Source organism: Gymnogyps californianus, chromosome 8 (assembly GCF_018139145.2).
Source record: "Gymnogyps californianus isolate 813 chromosome 8, ASM1813914v2, whole genome shotgun sequence".
In the NCBI taxonomy this organism is placed as follows: domain Eukaryota; kingdom Metazoa; phylum Chordata; class Aves; order Accipitriformes; family Cathartidae; genus Gymnogyps; species Gymnogyps californianus.
In genome coordinates this window covers 15,227,869-15,243,552 of record NC_059478.1, presented here as the reverse complement: position 1 = coordinate 15,243,552, position 15,684 = coordinate 15,227,869, and the positions used below count along the sequence as shown (strand labels likewise).

The following is a 15,684-nucleotide window of genomic DNA, read 5'->3' as shown; positions in this document are numbered from 1 at the left end:
ATTCAATTCTGTAACATCTTAGAATTTGCTAGTAATGAGCCTGACTTGCCACCAAGATTCAGGTCACCGTACTGAAACGTAAAGTAAAACCCCTCACCAAATCCTGCTGAGTTTAGTCATCTCAATGAATTAGCAGGAAAAAAACCAAACATGCTGACTGACTTTCCTGTTGGCATCCTTACAAAGACTTAAGTTACATGATACTGAGGGTAACAAAGGGATTCCAGATTCACATTACACCTTTATGCTGTTTGAATTCAGCTTTATCTTGCTTAGAATTTTTTCCACAACTGGATTTTACTAGAGGCAGTCCCACTTGTTTTGCAAGTTTCCTAGATTGATTTTGGAAGGCTGACTCCCACTCATGTAATTGGAAAGGTCAAAATGTACGCCATCCCTTAAGGAGCATAATGCTGTTTTCAGCAGAAGTCCACAGCAAAAAAAACTTCAAGTCAGCTGAATGGAAATCCAGTGTGAGAGCCACTGGCATTTTAGACTCATCTTGGTAACACTGAAATGATGATCCTGAAATCCTTACTTAGACAAAGCTTCCCCTGAGTCCTAGATAGCTGGCCAGTAATTGCACAGATTAACGCTTGCATTCAATGACAGACCTGATTGCTTAAAGTTTATTTTAGTTTAGGTTAGCAGTTCTAAAACATTCTTCCATCTATGAATACAGCTTCTTTAAAAATTTCATCTAGGAAACTAAACTAAAACTGCCGTCTCAAAAAAACCCATGCCATTTACAGTGCTAACATTACAACAGGTTAAAACACACAGGTAAAATAAGTTTCATAAGAAACAGGAATACTTAGTAAGTTTAAAATATTTGTTTATCACCAGAAGTATACACAAAGGGAAGAAAGAGAAATAGGAATATAATAAAAGTTTACTTCTACCATGGTCCTGGAAGATCCAGGTTTGGGCATTTAACAGTTAAAGAAGCAATGGCATGCTAACTGAGCACATTAAAACAAAGAGTTGGCAGCTTCTGAAGGAAAAGGGCTTGTGCTCCACTGTTCCAACTTGTCAGTCAACTCATGCCAGCACTCTCCACGTCTGCCTCTTCTACACACCCTCATTACATGTGTCTGTCTGGACTGATCTGCTCATCTGTTCAGGGACTCTCCTGACAAGTCAAAAATTCTGCCTTCTCTCTGCTCTGGAATTGGATCAAATCACCTCAGCTTTTTTTGTAGCCCCACCAGGAGGCTTTTTGCTTATGGTCTCATTCTGTTTTTCTTCACTACTTGTCTGTTTTTGATTTCTAGAATGGAGGAAGCCGAATTGCTGAAAGAAAGATTCCAGGCCATAACAGTAAGTGCTTATAGTTATAACTCACTATTATTAAAAAAAAAAAAAAAAAAAAAAAAAAAAAAAAAAAAAAAAAAGGCTTAGAAGTAGTATTGTGTTAATGAGCTACTGTGTGTTTTCTGAGGAATGATTTATCCCAGGACGGAAAAAGACAGAGACTTATGTCTGCTTGAAATTGTTACTTTTTAATTCTGGTTTATAAGCTATTGCTTTAAGACAGCAAAGTTGCGTGTACTGACTTTATTACGGGTTGTATTGCTCTTTCAAATTAAATTCAAATGAGTGAAAGTATGTGTGCAAATCACTATTGGACAGTCTAAAATACATATTACTATCTTCACAACTGAATGTTTGCCTGAAGGACAGCAGGTCAAAAGGCAGCTAGAGAATTCCAGAACAAATCAATTTCCCCATTTCACAAAAAAAACCTGAGAGATGAAAGATTTTTGGTTTTGCATTGTGGAATTAAATACAATTTCTGGATTATTGATGATCACAAATATTGCTGTCTGAAAAGTAAACAAGGACAAGCTTGGGTTAAGCAAATTCCTACCTGTCAGTTTTCAGAGAGGGGGAAAAAAAAAAAAAAAAAAAGACTCCGTGAAGTTTATGCTGAAGACATTAGAAAAACATTTTCAGTTTCTCTTCTAAAGGGAAATCTGATTCAAAAGATTTATTATGTTTTAAAGGAACTACTGAGCTATTTTTTAAAGGAATATAACCTGATGTAACAAAAATGGCTGAATCCAAATTGTCCTCTTATTTAATCTCCACTGAAACTTACTCAGTTACAGAAGAATTAAACTGAAACAAAATTTGGCCCTTTGGGATGAATGGAAAATTGCAGAAGGATCACTCACTGTCACAGGCAATCTTTAAAAACAAATAATGGGAACAAAGGTATTTTTCACACTCTTAGCACAATAGATTAGTTGTGAAACAAACACTACTGGCTGAATAAATGGTGGGCAGAGTTAAAAAAATACCTTATTGGAACCAAAATAAATGTGAGAAGGCATAAGTGGAAATCTACAGGAGTTGAAGAGGTTGGTTTTTAATTTGGTTGGGTTTTAATTATGACACTTGATAAAGGCCAACAGGCCCATTTATCGTATTTACTTGAGACCTGACTCAAGCCCACAATAAGATAATTTGAAATGTTTCAGAGGGTTTGGAGTACATTTGTTTGTTTAACTGTACCGGTGTTTGAACCAGACTCATAACCTGGACTTTGTCTCTAGCGTATGGGCTCAAAAGATAAGAAATGTTTTGGCGCTCCAGAGAAGTCCGGGCCTTGCAATGTTTTATATTTCCTGGTATCTAGCAGGAGGAATGGGGCAGCACACTTGCCTGATGAGGACTCCTGTGAACGTACTAGGGTTAGCGTCCTCTGGCTGCATCTTTGCCTCCAGATGTATACTGGAGAAGTATTTTTTTAAGAAACTGTGACAGTTTCCAGTGTCTTGCATTACAGGAAATAGGAAATCATATTTGGGTTCTGGCCATGACTTCATTTATTACACTTGCTGCGTAAAGGAACTATTTCCTCTTTACTTTCATCACTTGAGAGCATTTAATTGAAACACTCAGTGTATTTGTTATAATGCACTGCAGAAATGAAGGAGCCTAAATAAGGTGAAGTTATCATCAGGTTTAAGAATCTGCTGTACGAGTTGTCTAAGAAACCAACAGGCTAAAATTACAATTGCAAGTTACTCAGTGGCTCTGGGAAGGTTTATCCCAAGCAACATACCTGGGAATTTCAAGTGCTACCTACAAGATGTGTGTTGTAAGGATCTAACAGAGGATAGCAAGGGGCACTCAGAGCAGTAAACAACTACCCTTGCACTAAAACCTGATTGGTTTCTGTTGTTAAATGCCTGGCTCCTTGACAGCATCTGGCTCTCACAGACCCACTAGGGGTTTTCAAATTCTTTTTCGTATCTTCTCTATGTAGCAAAGCAAAAAGGAAAACCCTATTATTAAGATTTCGATGCTCCCACAGCTCTGAAAAGGAACCGTTTTTCTCTGCTATGTAGCTTCCACCTGCTGCTGGTGTATATAGAATATAACAAGTAAAAAATCAAATGCATCCATTTTGTTAGAGAGGCTGTCATATCTTAAAATACAAAAGCTTTAGTGTTTGCTGTGGCAAACATTGAGACAAAACAGTCAAAGAGGAACCTTAGGCTTAATCCTTTCTTATCAAATCCTCCATTCTATAGGAAAACAAAAATTATACAAGATTTGAATTGTGATTAAAGATTGGAATTATGACATTTCTGCAGTCTCATGCCATCAGACTAAAGTGTCCATACCTCCAGATAAGACCCCTCAATAACCAAGCATTACCTCTGGAAAATTATATGAAAACAAAAATACATCAGCTAAAACATTAGCTGCTCCATTGGCTTTGACAGTACACGGCATCTGCCACAGGACCAAGCAGACCAACATCGGCACCACTGTGGAACACTGACACAAATTAATGGAGTTGGCACACAAGATACCTAGCAAGACACTGCTCCGTAGATGTGTTTCCCTTCCTTTCAGACAGACCCAGTTTAGAATACAATTCTTTTCTATGTTCAAAAGTCAGGAAAGATTCCTACATATTTCAGTAGGAGTGAAAATTAGGACCAAGGCTCAAGTCTCACCTTGCACTGATGCACAACAGAGAGGAAGGGATGAAGGTGCTCTTTCATAAAAAGCAAATCCTGCCCACATTAACAAGAACATAGTAAGAGAGGATTAGAGGACTTCTGCCAGCAACTTGATTATCTACAGGGGCAGAGTATGAAGTTTAGTAGAAGTATGGACCCCTTAGCTATCTAGGAATAAACATTTATTCCACTAGATGTATAGTCAAAGCTTTGTACAGCAAGACATGATTTGCAGACAAAGCATAGCAGAATACACTGTAGGAAGTGTCCTAACAGGTTTTAAAAATTATTCTTGCAACACAACGTTCAAAAAGGTTCCTCATACATCTTCCTTGAATTTAGCTTCTGGCATTAGACCTTCAGCTTTCTTTGACTAGATATATAAGAGACAATCTATTTCAACCTATTTAATCTGGATAATTGTATAATGGATGTTTATTACCAACCAGTGAAATTAAAACATGCTAGAACACCAAAGGATACAAGTAGAAAACTTTAAGAGAAAAAAATATTGGATGCAAAGAAACATAGACCTCTAACAAAAGAAACAGGCAAAAGTTTGATTACTGAATAGGTTCCTTATTACACAGTTAATTTAAAATGCAGTTATTTGTGCCTTTACACTCTGATTTCTTTCTGCACAGTATTTTTGTGTATCACTTCTCATTTCAGACTGCCCAAACTCTTAGTACACATCTCCACTGGTACAAAAAGTATATTTAAATTGACTTTGAATATTTTTTAATAGTATAAACCAAGTAAAAGTTCATTCTCTGGCTAAGAGTCTTATCCAGAGCTTTTGTAGAGAGAAAAAGCAGTTTCCTTAAGAATTGTAACAATCTGTAAACACAAGCTCTTGTCATACTTTGCTCATCTAATTACGGGTTATTTATACGATGAGATCAGGAATATTTCCTAATAAAGGAAAGGTGTGAAGGTCAAAGACCAGATGCTATGTCTCCAAAATCAGGACTGGCTGAGTAAAGTCCAGCATAGCAGCTCTTGGATAAAGTCTCTAAAAACGGACATTGCAGAAAAATTACATATTGTAGTGATCCTAAATCAGTAACTTTGTTAACTGTATTAAAGAGCATTGGCAAAACTCAAAACCACTACAGAGATGAAGGTAGCATGTATCTTGAGGCAAGATCTCTACCTGCTCTGTTTGGTCTATTAAAGAGGCAGACTAACACCATCAAGGAAAAATTGTAAAGTACAGATAGTGTTTATAGGTGGCTACTGCACTTTACAGACTGCAAGAGAGAAGAGATCACTGACACTCATTCACCTACTAAACCCCAGCATACCATCAGTTGTGCTTGGCCAGCCTGTAGTCCTGCCCTCAATCTCCACAAGGCTAGGTGATTTCTTCTACTTCCTATCCTTCAACGAAGTGTCCCTATAGCCTGTGGCCCCACTGCTATTTCTAATTTCCAGTAACAGTGAAGTGATTCAGCCAAGCACACTACAGCTCCTCATGTTTCCAAATCCCAAATCCTAGAGAAACAGTGGAGAAGAAGTCCCAGCCTTATGTCCTGCACTTCCTTACTGACTTTCTACACTCCTTATGCACAGCTGGTTCCTCAGGCGGGCTGAAAGGGCAAGTCTCTTCTATGTTTGTGAAGAACTTAACTCCTTCCGAAACCATACTTGTCTGAAAACAGATTCTGTTAAAAAAAAAAAACTATCAGTAATCTGTTCTAATTGAAAGGAAAGGATTATTAGCCTCCAGTCAGCAAACACTTCTGCATAGGACAACAGATGACTTAACTTACTTCCCTAAAACATACCAAGAAACAAGTGTCAAAGTTGCTGTGTCCAAGAACAGGATTTTATAGCATTAAGGCTGACCAAGAGAATAGCCTATTAATACAGCTTGTAAGAGTAAAAGTTAGTTTCCTTTGGCATAATTTCTTTCCCACTGGCTGCTGAGGACACAAAGTACTAAATCAGTGTTTGGCCTCACATAGAGCAGCCACAAGGATACTCGATGTGAGAGCAGCTATCCAAAGACACAAGAGGCTCAAGTGTTGCCAGCATTCAGAGACTGTTCACTCATTTCCTTTTTTCTATAATCTGTAGCAAAAAGGATGAAGGTGGCACTATGACAGATCAGTACTACTTGAGTTTTTTCCTTCTAAAGTTCAGCAGCCATGAAAACAGCCTTTGCGCAGACAAAAATTTATTTTTTTTTTAAATTGAGAGGTAACAACTACATATATGAAGCATACTACATTTCTCTGTGTTCATCTTTACCACTATTCAACTAATGAAATAAATTTCTAAGTCTTTGTTTATTCCTGTTTATTTCAGCTATTAGCCACAAGATACATAAACTCAGTGCTGGATTCACCAACAGCCCATTTCATTTAGTGCTGTATCACAGCTGCACAGCGTAGACCATGCAGACTCTTTCCTCTCCTAAATGATGTGTGGGCTGCCTTAGGAATTTTGGTCAGGACCCATTTCTAACCTCATTTTGCATGTACAATTGTGCTCAAATGTTATTTCTTCCTGTTTTCTTCCCCTACCCTTCCCAACAGTAAATTATTTTTAATTTGGGTCATCCCTGCTTTGTGGTCATTAACATGTTTCAATGTACTTCAGAGAAAGAGTAATGGAAACCATACCTGCTTAGGACACATGAGCTGTTGCTGCTAAGAATTATGCACTACCTGATTGCCATATAAGCTTTAAAATAAGGTTTTATTTGCATGGATTGGTTTCATCCTACTGAACAACACTTAAACAATTTTTTTTAACAACAAGTAATTTCTCTAAACAAAGTTTTATTGTTCTCTTAATTTGTAGGATAAAAGAAAACTGCAAGAAGAAATTACACAGAAACGTCTAAAAGTGGAAGAGGAAAAAATGAAACACCAACATTTAAAGGTAAGTGTTGGACTTATGTAACTAAAGATACCCTTAAGTCGTTCAGCATGAATAAAGGTTTTGGATTTTGGAATGCAAATCTTCATGCATTTAAGTCGTGCTTTTACTGTCAAATTTTCATAGCTTTTTGGAGTCTTGCCAGAACTCCATTTGACTTTAATAAGCATCACCCTTTGAAAAAAATTACACTCAGGAGCTAATGTTATTTGATCACTTTCATGGCACAAAATGAGATCATAACCAAGAATAACTCACAGCTGAAAATTAAGTCCCACATTTCAGACTGGGTGTGTTCACTCCTTAATTCCAGTACAGCAACCTCACTTGGTACAGTGTGCAGCACAATCATGAGGTTTAATTGCACTTTTTTCTGGAAAAAAAGCAGCCTATGTTTATTTGGCTATAGCCTTTTGTCAGCTTGTTTAATGATTCTTTGGTAAAATAATGCTGTTTCATTGTATATTTAAAAAAAAAAAAAGGCATAAATGCTGCAAATATTGTCCTGAAATATGGCCTGGTAAACTCGGGATTACAAAGTCCAAATTACTAAGAACCCAAAGATCCACCTCTGTAGACACTTGAAATTGCAGCGATTTCCACCCAACACCACCATTCTTTAAATGTCTATCGCAAATTGGCAGTACATGTCATTTAGGGAGATGAGACAAAATCTATGCTTCTAGAAATATGCAATACTTGGTATTTTACATACCCTTTTAATTATGTGAGTGGATAAACAGTTTCAAGAAAGATATGTTGAATCCAATACCAGGAGCATGGCATGTGTCCTTGAGCAAATGTGGGAGAAGCATATTTAAAACAGACCCCTCTTCAAAATAGACACCTGATCCTGGGTTTCATCCACCCTCTTCTTTTGTGTCAAGCCAAAAAAATGAGAAGTTATGATAAACTAGTTCACTGGGCCAGGCAAGCCCATGCAAAAATCACCCATGCTTAGGTTTCATTGGAAGGTAGTGACCATAAGGACAAGCTTGACCAATTGTGTAATGTCTTGCCTGAAAGAGGGGGGAATATCTTTTCCAAGTCCTGTAACTAATGAGCAGCAAACATGCGACTGTCTTCCTCCATCTTAGTACACGGTTACATGAAGTACTGCAATTTATGTTTCAAGTTTCCATGCCTATAAATTCAGAATGACTCTTTTGCCCTTCTTTTAAGAAGGATAAACTGATCTGTCCTAGACAACCAGCTAATCCTCACTACTGCTCTGTGCAGACAGAGTCCTAGGGCAGTTTCCTTACAGATTTAGTACATGCCTTCAGCTAACATTAATAGGTACAACAGAGTTAAAAAGTTAAGAAAACAAAAACCCACCTTGCACTTATTCTGAAGATGTTTTATGGAATTTTACAGAAGCTAAAATACTCCTGGAAAAATATTGCTGAAGTGCTCTTCCTTTGGAAGAGGACAAAGGATGTAATTTGTTTGCTGTTCTGTGAAAAATTATACAGATATCATACAGAAAAGTTTTAAAATTAAAATCAGTCATATTGCATATGAGGCAAATCAAGGATCTGTAGAGGAAATAATTCACTTGGCAAAGAGGGATCAAGCATACCTTTAAATATATATATATATATATATGTATGGTGTATAAATACATACACATCATTAGCTATTTGGAGCACCCAAAATGGAGACTACTTTTTCCAACTGAGTGCTAAGACAGGCACATAATATCAGATGCAGCATTACAATATGAACATCTTCTGCTTGATGCCCTAGAAGTCTTGTCCTTTAACAAGCATTTATGCTTCAGACTAATTCAGGTATTTCAATGGAGTCAAACAACACAAGAATCTAGTGCAGAAATCGCTTTAAAACAGATTTAGACTTCTAAAATGTTTAGGCACATCAGTAAATTTTATTGACGGCTCATTTCCCTAGTGAGTCAGGCTGATTTCACTCATTTATATTCCTACCAGTTGTGCATGGTGAAATCTAGAGCTCTGTGACCTATTCAACATAACTCGCACCTGTCCCTTAGGAAACTCTTGCAGGTTAGTAAATCTCACTGTCACATGGATTTTCCTGTTAGCTGGCTATCACTATCCTGTTCCTCATTTTGTCCTTCTTTCCTATTTATAACCCTTAGGAACAGGTTTATTAAAAGGTTGTTGTTTTGTGGGGTTTTTTGGTTGTGTTTTGTTTTGGTTTTTTTTAAACTTCCTTTTTGTAAATAGGAATCTCTGCTCCGGCTTCCCAATGACTTTGTTTGCTGTCCCCAAGCTAACTTACTAGAAAGAGACAGATGAGGTTTCGTAACAGGTCTTACTTATCCAGTAGAACTATACTGGAGAAGGAATATTTATTCCCTACATGAGCGCTTCTACCACATGAAGTAGAGGACATGCAAGCAAATACAGACACCTGTGTGGATAGGGCTTCATGGAACTGCAAGGGGTAATGGGGACTGCTAGTGAGGGTACAAGGGAAATGTCATCCTCAGGTAATTCTAGATGCACCAGCAACTAATTCTTCCTCCTACCTGGAATCCTTCGCACTGAGGCAACAAGGGAAAGGACCAGAAAGAGTTGCTTTAAAAGCATAGTCAGCACTGATTTGCATGTACTTTCCAAGAGCTTTTCTAGTTTAGCTTATTAAGTTTTGGGCTTCTGACATGCCTGAACTCCATTAGTGCTACCTTGTAGGTGCTAGTCACACACCTTCTTATTCCAGGAGTTAACAGCGTTGAACTACATCTTCTGTGAAAACTGCAAAAATGATTTGTGCCTCCCCCAACATGCCATAATGTGAACTGCCATACCACTGGGAGAGCAAGACCCACAAACTCAAAACACCTGTGCCTTCCAGCAAAGGATGACTCTTTCAGTGTTAGTCCAGCCTTGTTAAGCATTACAGTGGAGTTATACCTGGAGCATGTGTAGGACATTATTCACAGAATTTGCAGAATATTGTCACAGTACTCCTGATGAAAGAAACGGATTGCTTTCCAGCACTCTGGCCATTCCCAGGATCTTATCACATCACAATGTATAAGTATACCTTTGCCTTAACATACTGAGCCTAATGCAAAATGAAAGTGCTTTCATGTAAGTGCTATAACACATGCACAACCTAGTACTGAGCTAGAGATGCTTTACAGCGGAAGGAAATGCTAGACAGCAGAAAGAACCCGACAGCCCCAAAGCAGCTGCTCCTGCACTGGCTTGTGCTGATGCCTCAGTGGAGCAGCCTTGAAACTGTCTGTTGTTCAAAGGCTGTTTCCAAACTACGCAATGTGTCATTCTTTCAAAAGTGGCTAATTAAATTAAAAAGATTACATGGCATTTAGTTGGGAGCCGCAGCAAAGCACTCTAGGAAAAGGCAAAAATAACACTATTGTTATGCCTGTATTTAGGGAGTTCGTTTTCTTGGGCCTAACCCTATACGTACATGAAGCTTTTGTTGATTTCAGTGGGTGTTGTCAGTTTCTGAGGTCTACAGTGCCAGCCCTGCTGTAATTCTCACAAGCAATTATAGATTTATTTTTGGAGACAGCGATGCTAGACTAATTCAGCTTCGGCCAGGATTAAAATCTCACTTTTCTAGGAGCCCTACTTATCATTAAAATCTAAACAGCTTGATTGAAAGTGAATTAATAACTGTGTTTCCTCCAACTTGAGAAAAGAGTATTTTGGGGTCAATAAAGTTGTGCCAACACCAGACTACATGCATCTACCAGATCAGGTAAAATCATTTATTAAAATCTGCATTTATTTCATTTGAGCCTAAGACACAACTGCCAGGAAGTGCTGCCAAGTGATCCCACAGCCAGAGTCAAGGCTCAGGACATCAGTCTTGAGCAGCTCTTGTTTCTCACAGATTTCCTAGGATCCAGTATTGAGAGAGCAAATACTGTCCCGCAGGGCTAAGGCAACTGTAAACATTGCTGCTATGTTCCAGGTGGAAAAAAGGTACCATGGAGTGCCACAGAATTCCTAACAAGCCTGTTTTAGCCACAGTTTCTATCACATCATGTATGTCACACATCAAGCAAGTTTAAAATTGCATTTAACTGCAATCAGGTCCTACATGCATCCTCCTCCATCAGTTGGGCCTCAGTAATAACCTCATATAAAGTATACAGTAAACAGAAAAGTGTAGGAAGCAACAGTTTAAGTGACTCAACACACAGGATGCAGGCAGGGATTCCAACAGCTGCTGCAAGCAGCACTGAGGTTAATGCAGCCTTCTTACCAGTGCTGGGCACAGCTCTGCCTCAAAGCAGCAGTAGTCAAAATCCAATTTAATCTTCATCCACATCCTACAATTAATGAAACTATATAGGAAAAAAAAACCAAAAAAACCTAAACATGGGAATCAGACAGCTCAAAGAATCTAAATTACTAATGGAAAATTCATGGTTAGTTAAAAACCTTATATGCGTGCTTTTTTTCCCCCTGTTGAAAGAGTTTTTCTTAGGAGCCCTGACTCCCATTTCTTCCCCAAGGCAGCAACTGGATTTATATTCCTGAGTTAGACTGAAGGGAGTAAAAAGAGCGCAAGAAAGTTCACATGGTTTACAACCTCTAGCCTGCAAATATGAACTTATCTCCATGAATATTTTTTTTACACCAGGAATATTTTAGAGAGCTCTGATCACTTTCAGATGCCACCTTTCATATTGTAAAGCAGCTGTAGGAAGCAATCAGTGCATGCAGCCATATTTTTCAAAATTTGAAAACACAGCTGAGAGATCCACCTGTACACATGCAATACACCCATTTATAAGCCACTACTGTACAGAAAGAACTCCATAGGCACTAAACAGGTCAGGACCTAAATACATAAGCCTTGGATTGCACCTACAACAGCAGTTCTAAACACGTAGCAGGTCTGCTGAAACACTAGCCAGACATCAGCAAGCCATATTCTACCTTTTCAGTCCCACTCTTAATCCCATACATCCTCACCAGATGAAATGCGAGTTCACCACCGTAATCACCCAAGTTCCTTGTGAAGTCCGGAGATAACATTGCATCACTAACTCCCTAGAGATCTCTTCCCCCATACAACCTTATTTACAGCAACTTTTCACCTTTTATACCCCCTCCGAGAATTTATGCAATGCCATGATCCCAGAAATCAGGGCTATTGAAATAAAACTATAGCACTTCTGACTGAAGCCTTTTGCATAAGTCTGTAATATGTACGCTTTGATACAGCTGTTTTGCTTTATTGAGGACAAACACATCACTGGATCCACTTATAAATATTAATCTGTTACAGGTAGCAACTGACATCCTCTATGTATTTGTTGGGTGGACTAATAAAACGGGACATTGTTCTTAATGAGTTTGGTTTTAAGTCAATCTCAAAACACAAATGTTTTTTAGTATTTCTCTTTCAGTAGCACTCACCACTGTCAGGTTGCCTTATGCTAGATACAGCACAAGAACGGATCACACCTCTGGCATCAAGACAAATACAGTAAATGATTGAATAGCCTAACTTTTAAAGTACACTTACTTGTCTGTATTCTTCCCTATCAGAAAAAGGCCTTGCGAGAAAAATGGCTCTTGGACGGCCTCAGTTCTCTCACTCCAAAAGAGCAAGAAGAAATGCAAAAGCAGAATCGGGAGGACCAACAACGGACTCATGAGCTAGAACAAGACATTTTCAGGTAGGGTAGTACCCCTGCCCTTCTGTCTGGGTTAAAATGGTCCCTTCTTAGAAGTCCTACCTTATTTTGTAAAAGATTAAAATGTCAGCAAGGGCTAAACATATGCAGTTTGATACACAGAGTAAAGCAATCTTTGTTATATTTTCTAGTCAGCTAGAATTAGAGAATACACAATGCAAGCTTCCATACTGTGAATTTTATCAAACTGCACAATAAATATCTTGCAGAGTATTTGTTTCTCTGATTCCAGATATCCCTTTCATGCTATACTCAGATTAAGCCACAGTATATGGGTTTTGCTCTAAGATAACAATTGTTGAATCACAATTTCAAAATAACAGTAAAGAGTTTTAAAAGTTCTTCAGTTTCACTAGGTCCTGCACAGCCTTTAATACCTGATTTTGACCATAACACAGCACTTCAGAACAGTACAAGCTGCCTAGCCCCATTAGTATCACTTGCCTTATTTTCATTTATCTTCCATGCTGTTTTGTCCTCAATTTATTCCCAGAAGCCTGTTATAGCAAAGGCCTTTTTCTACCTTTTATTAGAGATGTTCCTACAAATCTCATTGCCTAGTGCCTCCCTACCACATAGGGCTAACATCAAACTGCATAGCCAGTCTCACGTGTGACTCCTTTATTTACTATGGATACGATTCTAGGCGCTTATTAGCTGCAGTTAGCGCTTCCAAAATACCACAGGGCTCTGTACACAATCAGCTCCTTCCCTGGGTCCAGGCATACTGACTGGTACTACCCGTTAGCACCCACAGAAAAGATGAAGTGTTCCTGTTTCTTTAGATTCTGGAAAGTTTCATCGCCCTCTTTTGAGGCTTCTTTCTCTATTTCAGTTCAATAGCATCTTCCTCCATACTCTTCTCTTCCTCCATTGTCCTCCTACACACACTCTTTTGGCAAAGTTGTCACCAAGATTACCTCCTCCGGTTATCTCCCACCCACTTCCCTCCTTACTCCATCTCTCTGACAAACAATAATTCTCTCGGCTGACAGGCAGGAGCCTAGTGCTAGTTTGTCCTATAATCATGCTGACTTCTTGCTTGAAAGCACTTTTCTCAACAGAACAGCTTTTCACACACCTCTGTAGAATTCTTTGTTGCAGTGGTAGGAGGTAGACAGTGTGCTCTAAAAACATCCCAGCAGGTTGTGTTTATGAAGACGTGCAAGATGGGTCCCTATGACAGTGTGATCACCAGGAAAAAGAGAGCCGTGTGGGGAAGGACTGGCTCAGGAGCAACAGGGAAGTTGCACTGAGCAAGCAGCTCCCCACCAGCCCACTGGAAGTTCAGCCCTTCTCCAAGCACTGCGAGGACAGAGTAGATTGAAAAAGTCCTGTTGACTTTGAGTAAGAGCTGGAGGTTTAGCTGAGATCTCCTCTATGCCCTAAGAAATTTGGTGATGGGAGATCTTTAAAACTACTACTTTTTAAGTCTCAGAACCAAGTCAAGAACTGGATTTGGTGTGTGGCTATGTTGGGGGAAGGATGCTTTCATTCTCCTGACATAACCTACATCTACATTGTTGCCAATTCATTTGACAACACCCAAGTAAAGAACAAGCAATGCTATTATAGTGGAGGTCTGTGAATGTCTAAAGGAAAGCTACTGAACTCCTGACATACTAACTGCCTTAAAAACAGGGAAATATTTTAGCAGGAAGTGTACTGTATCCCCAGCATCTAAATCTAGTCTGTCGCCTCATAACATACCTTTAGGGTTCTCTGCACCTGAGTCATTGTAATTGAGCTATCTCACAGCAATGCTGGCAGTGGGTCCCTCCTGTCCTATCCCTGGGAAGACCTGGAATGCAGGATTAGGACTTAAAAACCTTCCTACAATACTAGTTCAGAGATTTCAGCAAATAGGGTTGATTATTCATGTACATAGTGTCATTTCTATGTCTTGCAGAATCCTGGGTTTGTAACTACAGCTGTAGAGTCTTTTGATACTGTTTTTGTAATTATTGTCCTGAATTTGTCATCAGCTCCGTGGCCTTCATTTTTATTTCCTCAGAGACCAAAACTGAACACATATAGTGAGCTTTACTTCTATGAATATAGTCATATAAACTTTTTTTTTCAGCATGACTAGAATTTTTTCCTATTACAAGTAGTAATAACGTAATCCAACTGGAGCTTCAAACCTGAAAAACTCCTTTAATTCATGTAGGTAAATTAACGTCACAAAGGAATATTCCCTCTGCTTTAATTCTAGATAGGATCCAAAAGTTGACAAGGGGTTATAAATTTTAAAGTTTATCTGAATTAGAAGCTGCCAGGTCTTTTAAAAGATGCCCATAGGCATTTAAAGGAAGATTTCTAATTGCATTTGTGCTTTAAGGAAGGAGAAATGAAAGTGCCAAACCCATCATTTGTCCCTGATTGCTTTCTTAAATCACAGCATGGATCCTGGAGTAACATCTCAGCCCGTCTCTATTTTTTGATAATTACAAGGACTAGATGCAGATACACTGTGAATGGGAAGATTACACATTTAGTACTGCATCACATGACCAAGAGCACACACGTTATACCAAAAAAGGCAGAGGTTCCTCAGCTCATACACTTGATGTATGCCTGAGCCTGTAACAGCCTGACTATAGAAATGTGCCCGTTACCTTCCCACTGGAATTTTTGCCAGAGACTTGGTTAACATTCAGCATGTACAAAAAAAATCCATTTTAGAATTCCTTTCCCACGTAGGTGGGATGCAGGGATGACAGGTTTGTTTTGTTGTGTTGGTTTTGGTTTGTGGGATTTTTTTGTTGTTTGGGTTTTTTTTTTTTAATTTAATAGTTTCTACTTGTATGCCTTCATTTAGGAGAAATGTATTAGGTATGAATTCTTTTTCTACATAGTTCCAGATTCAGTTGATTACAAGCACAAGTAATGCTTGTACATCTAGATGGCTGATATTCTGACCATAAACCAGCAATTTAAATGCTGATGAAAATGAAATGAAACGTTTACTTGCAACTGGAAGCACTACAGTGGAAAAAAAACACAATAAATGTTTGATTGTAGTTGCTGGCCTTTCTCCTCTTATTAAAAATATTATTCTTTTTCCAAGAATATAAGGCTATTTGTTTTACTACACTTGCTTAACAAAACCTGTGAATGGTTCCTCTTATTTTTATATATGCTGCT

At 38.5% G+C, this 15,684-nt stretch overlaps 1 protein-coding gene across 1 annotated transcript in view; it reads left to right on the top strand.

Moving 5' to 3' along the window:
* Positions 1–1,275: 1,275 nt before the first annotated feature.
* The window catches only part of PALMD (palmdelphin), a 29,614-nt gene continuing 15,205 nt past the window's right edge, over positions 1,276–15,684 (top strand). Inside the window, exons 1-3 of the mRNA XM_050901327.1 lie at positions 1,276–1,320; positions 6,792–6,872; positions 12,389–12,519. Of these exons, the coding sequence (XP_050757284.1) occupies positions 1,276–1,320; positions 6,792–6,872; positions 12,389–12,519 (257 nt within the window). The remainder of the gene's footprint in view (positions 1,321–6,791; positions 6,873–12,388; positions 12,520–15,684) is intronic.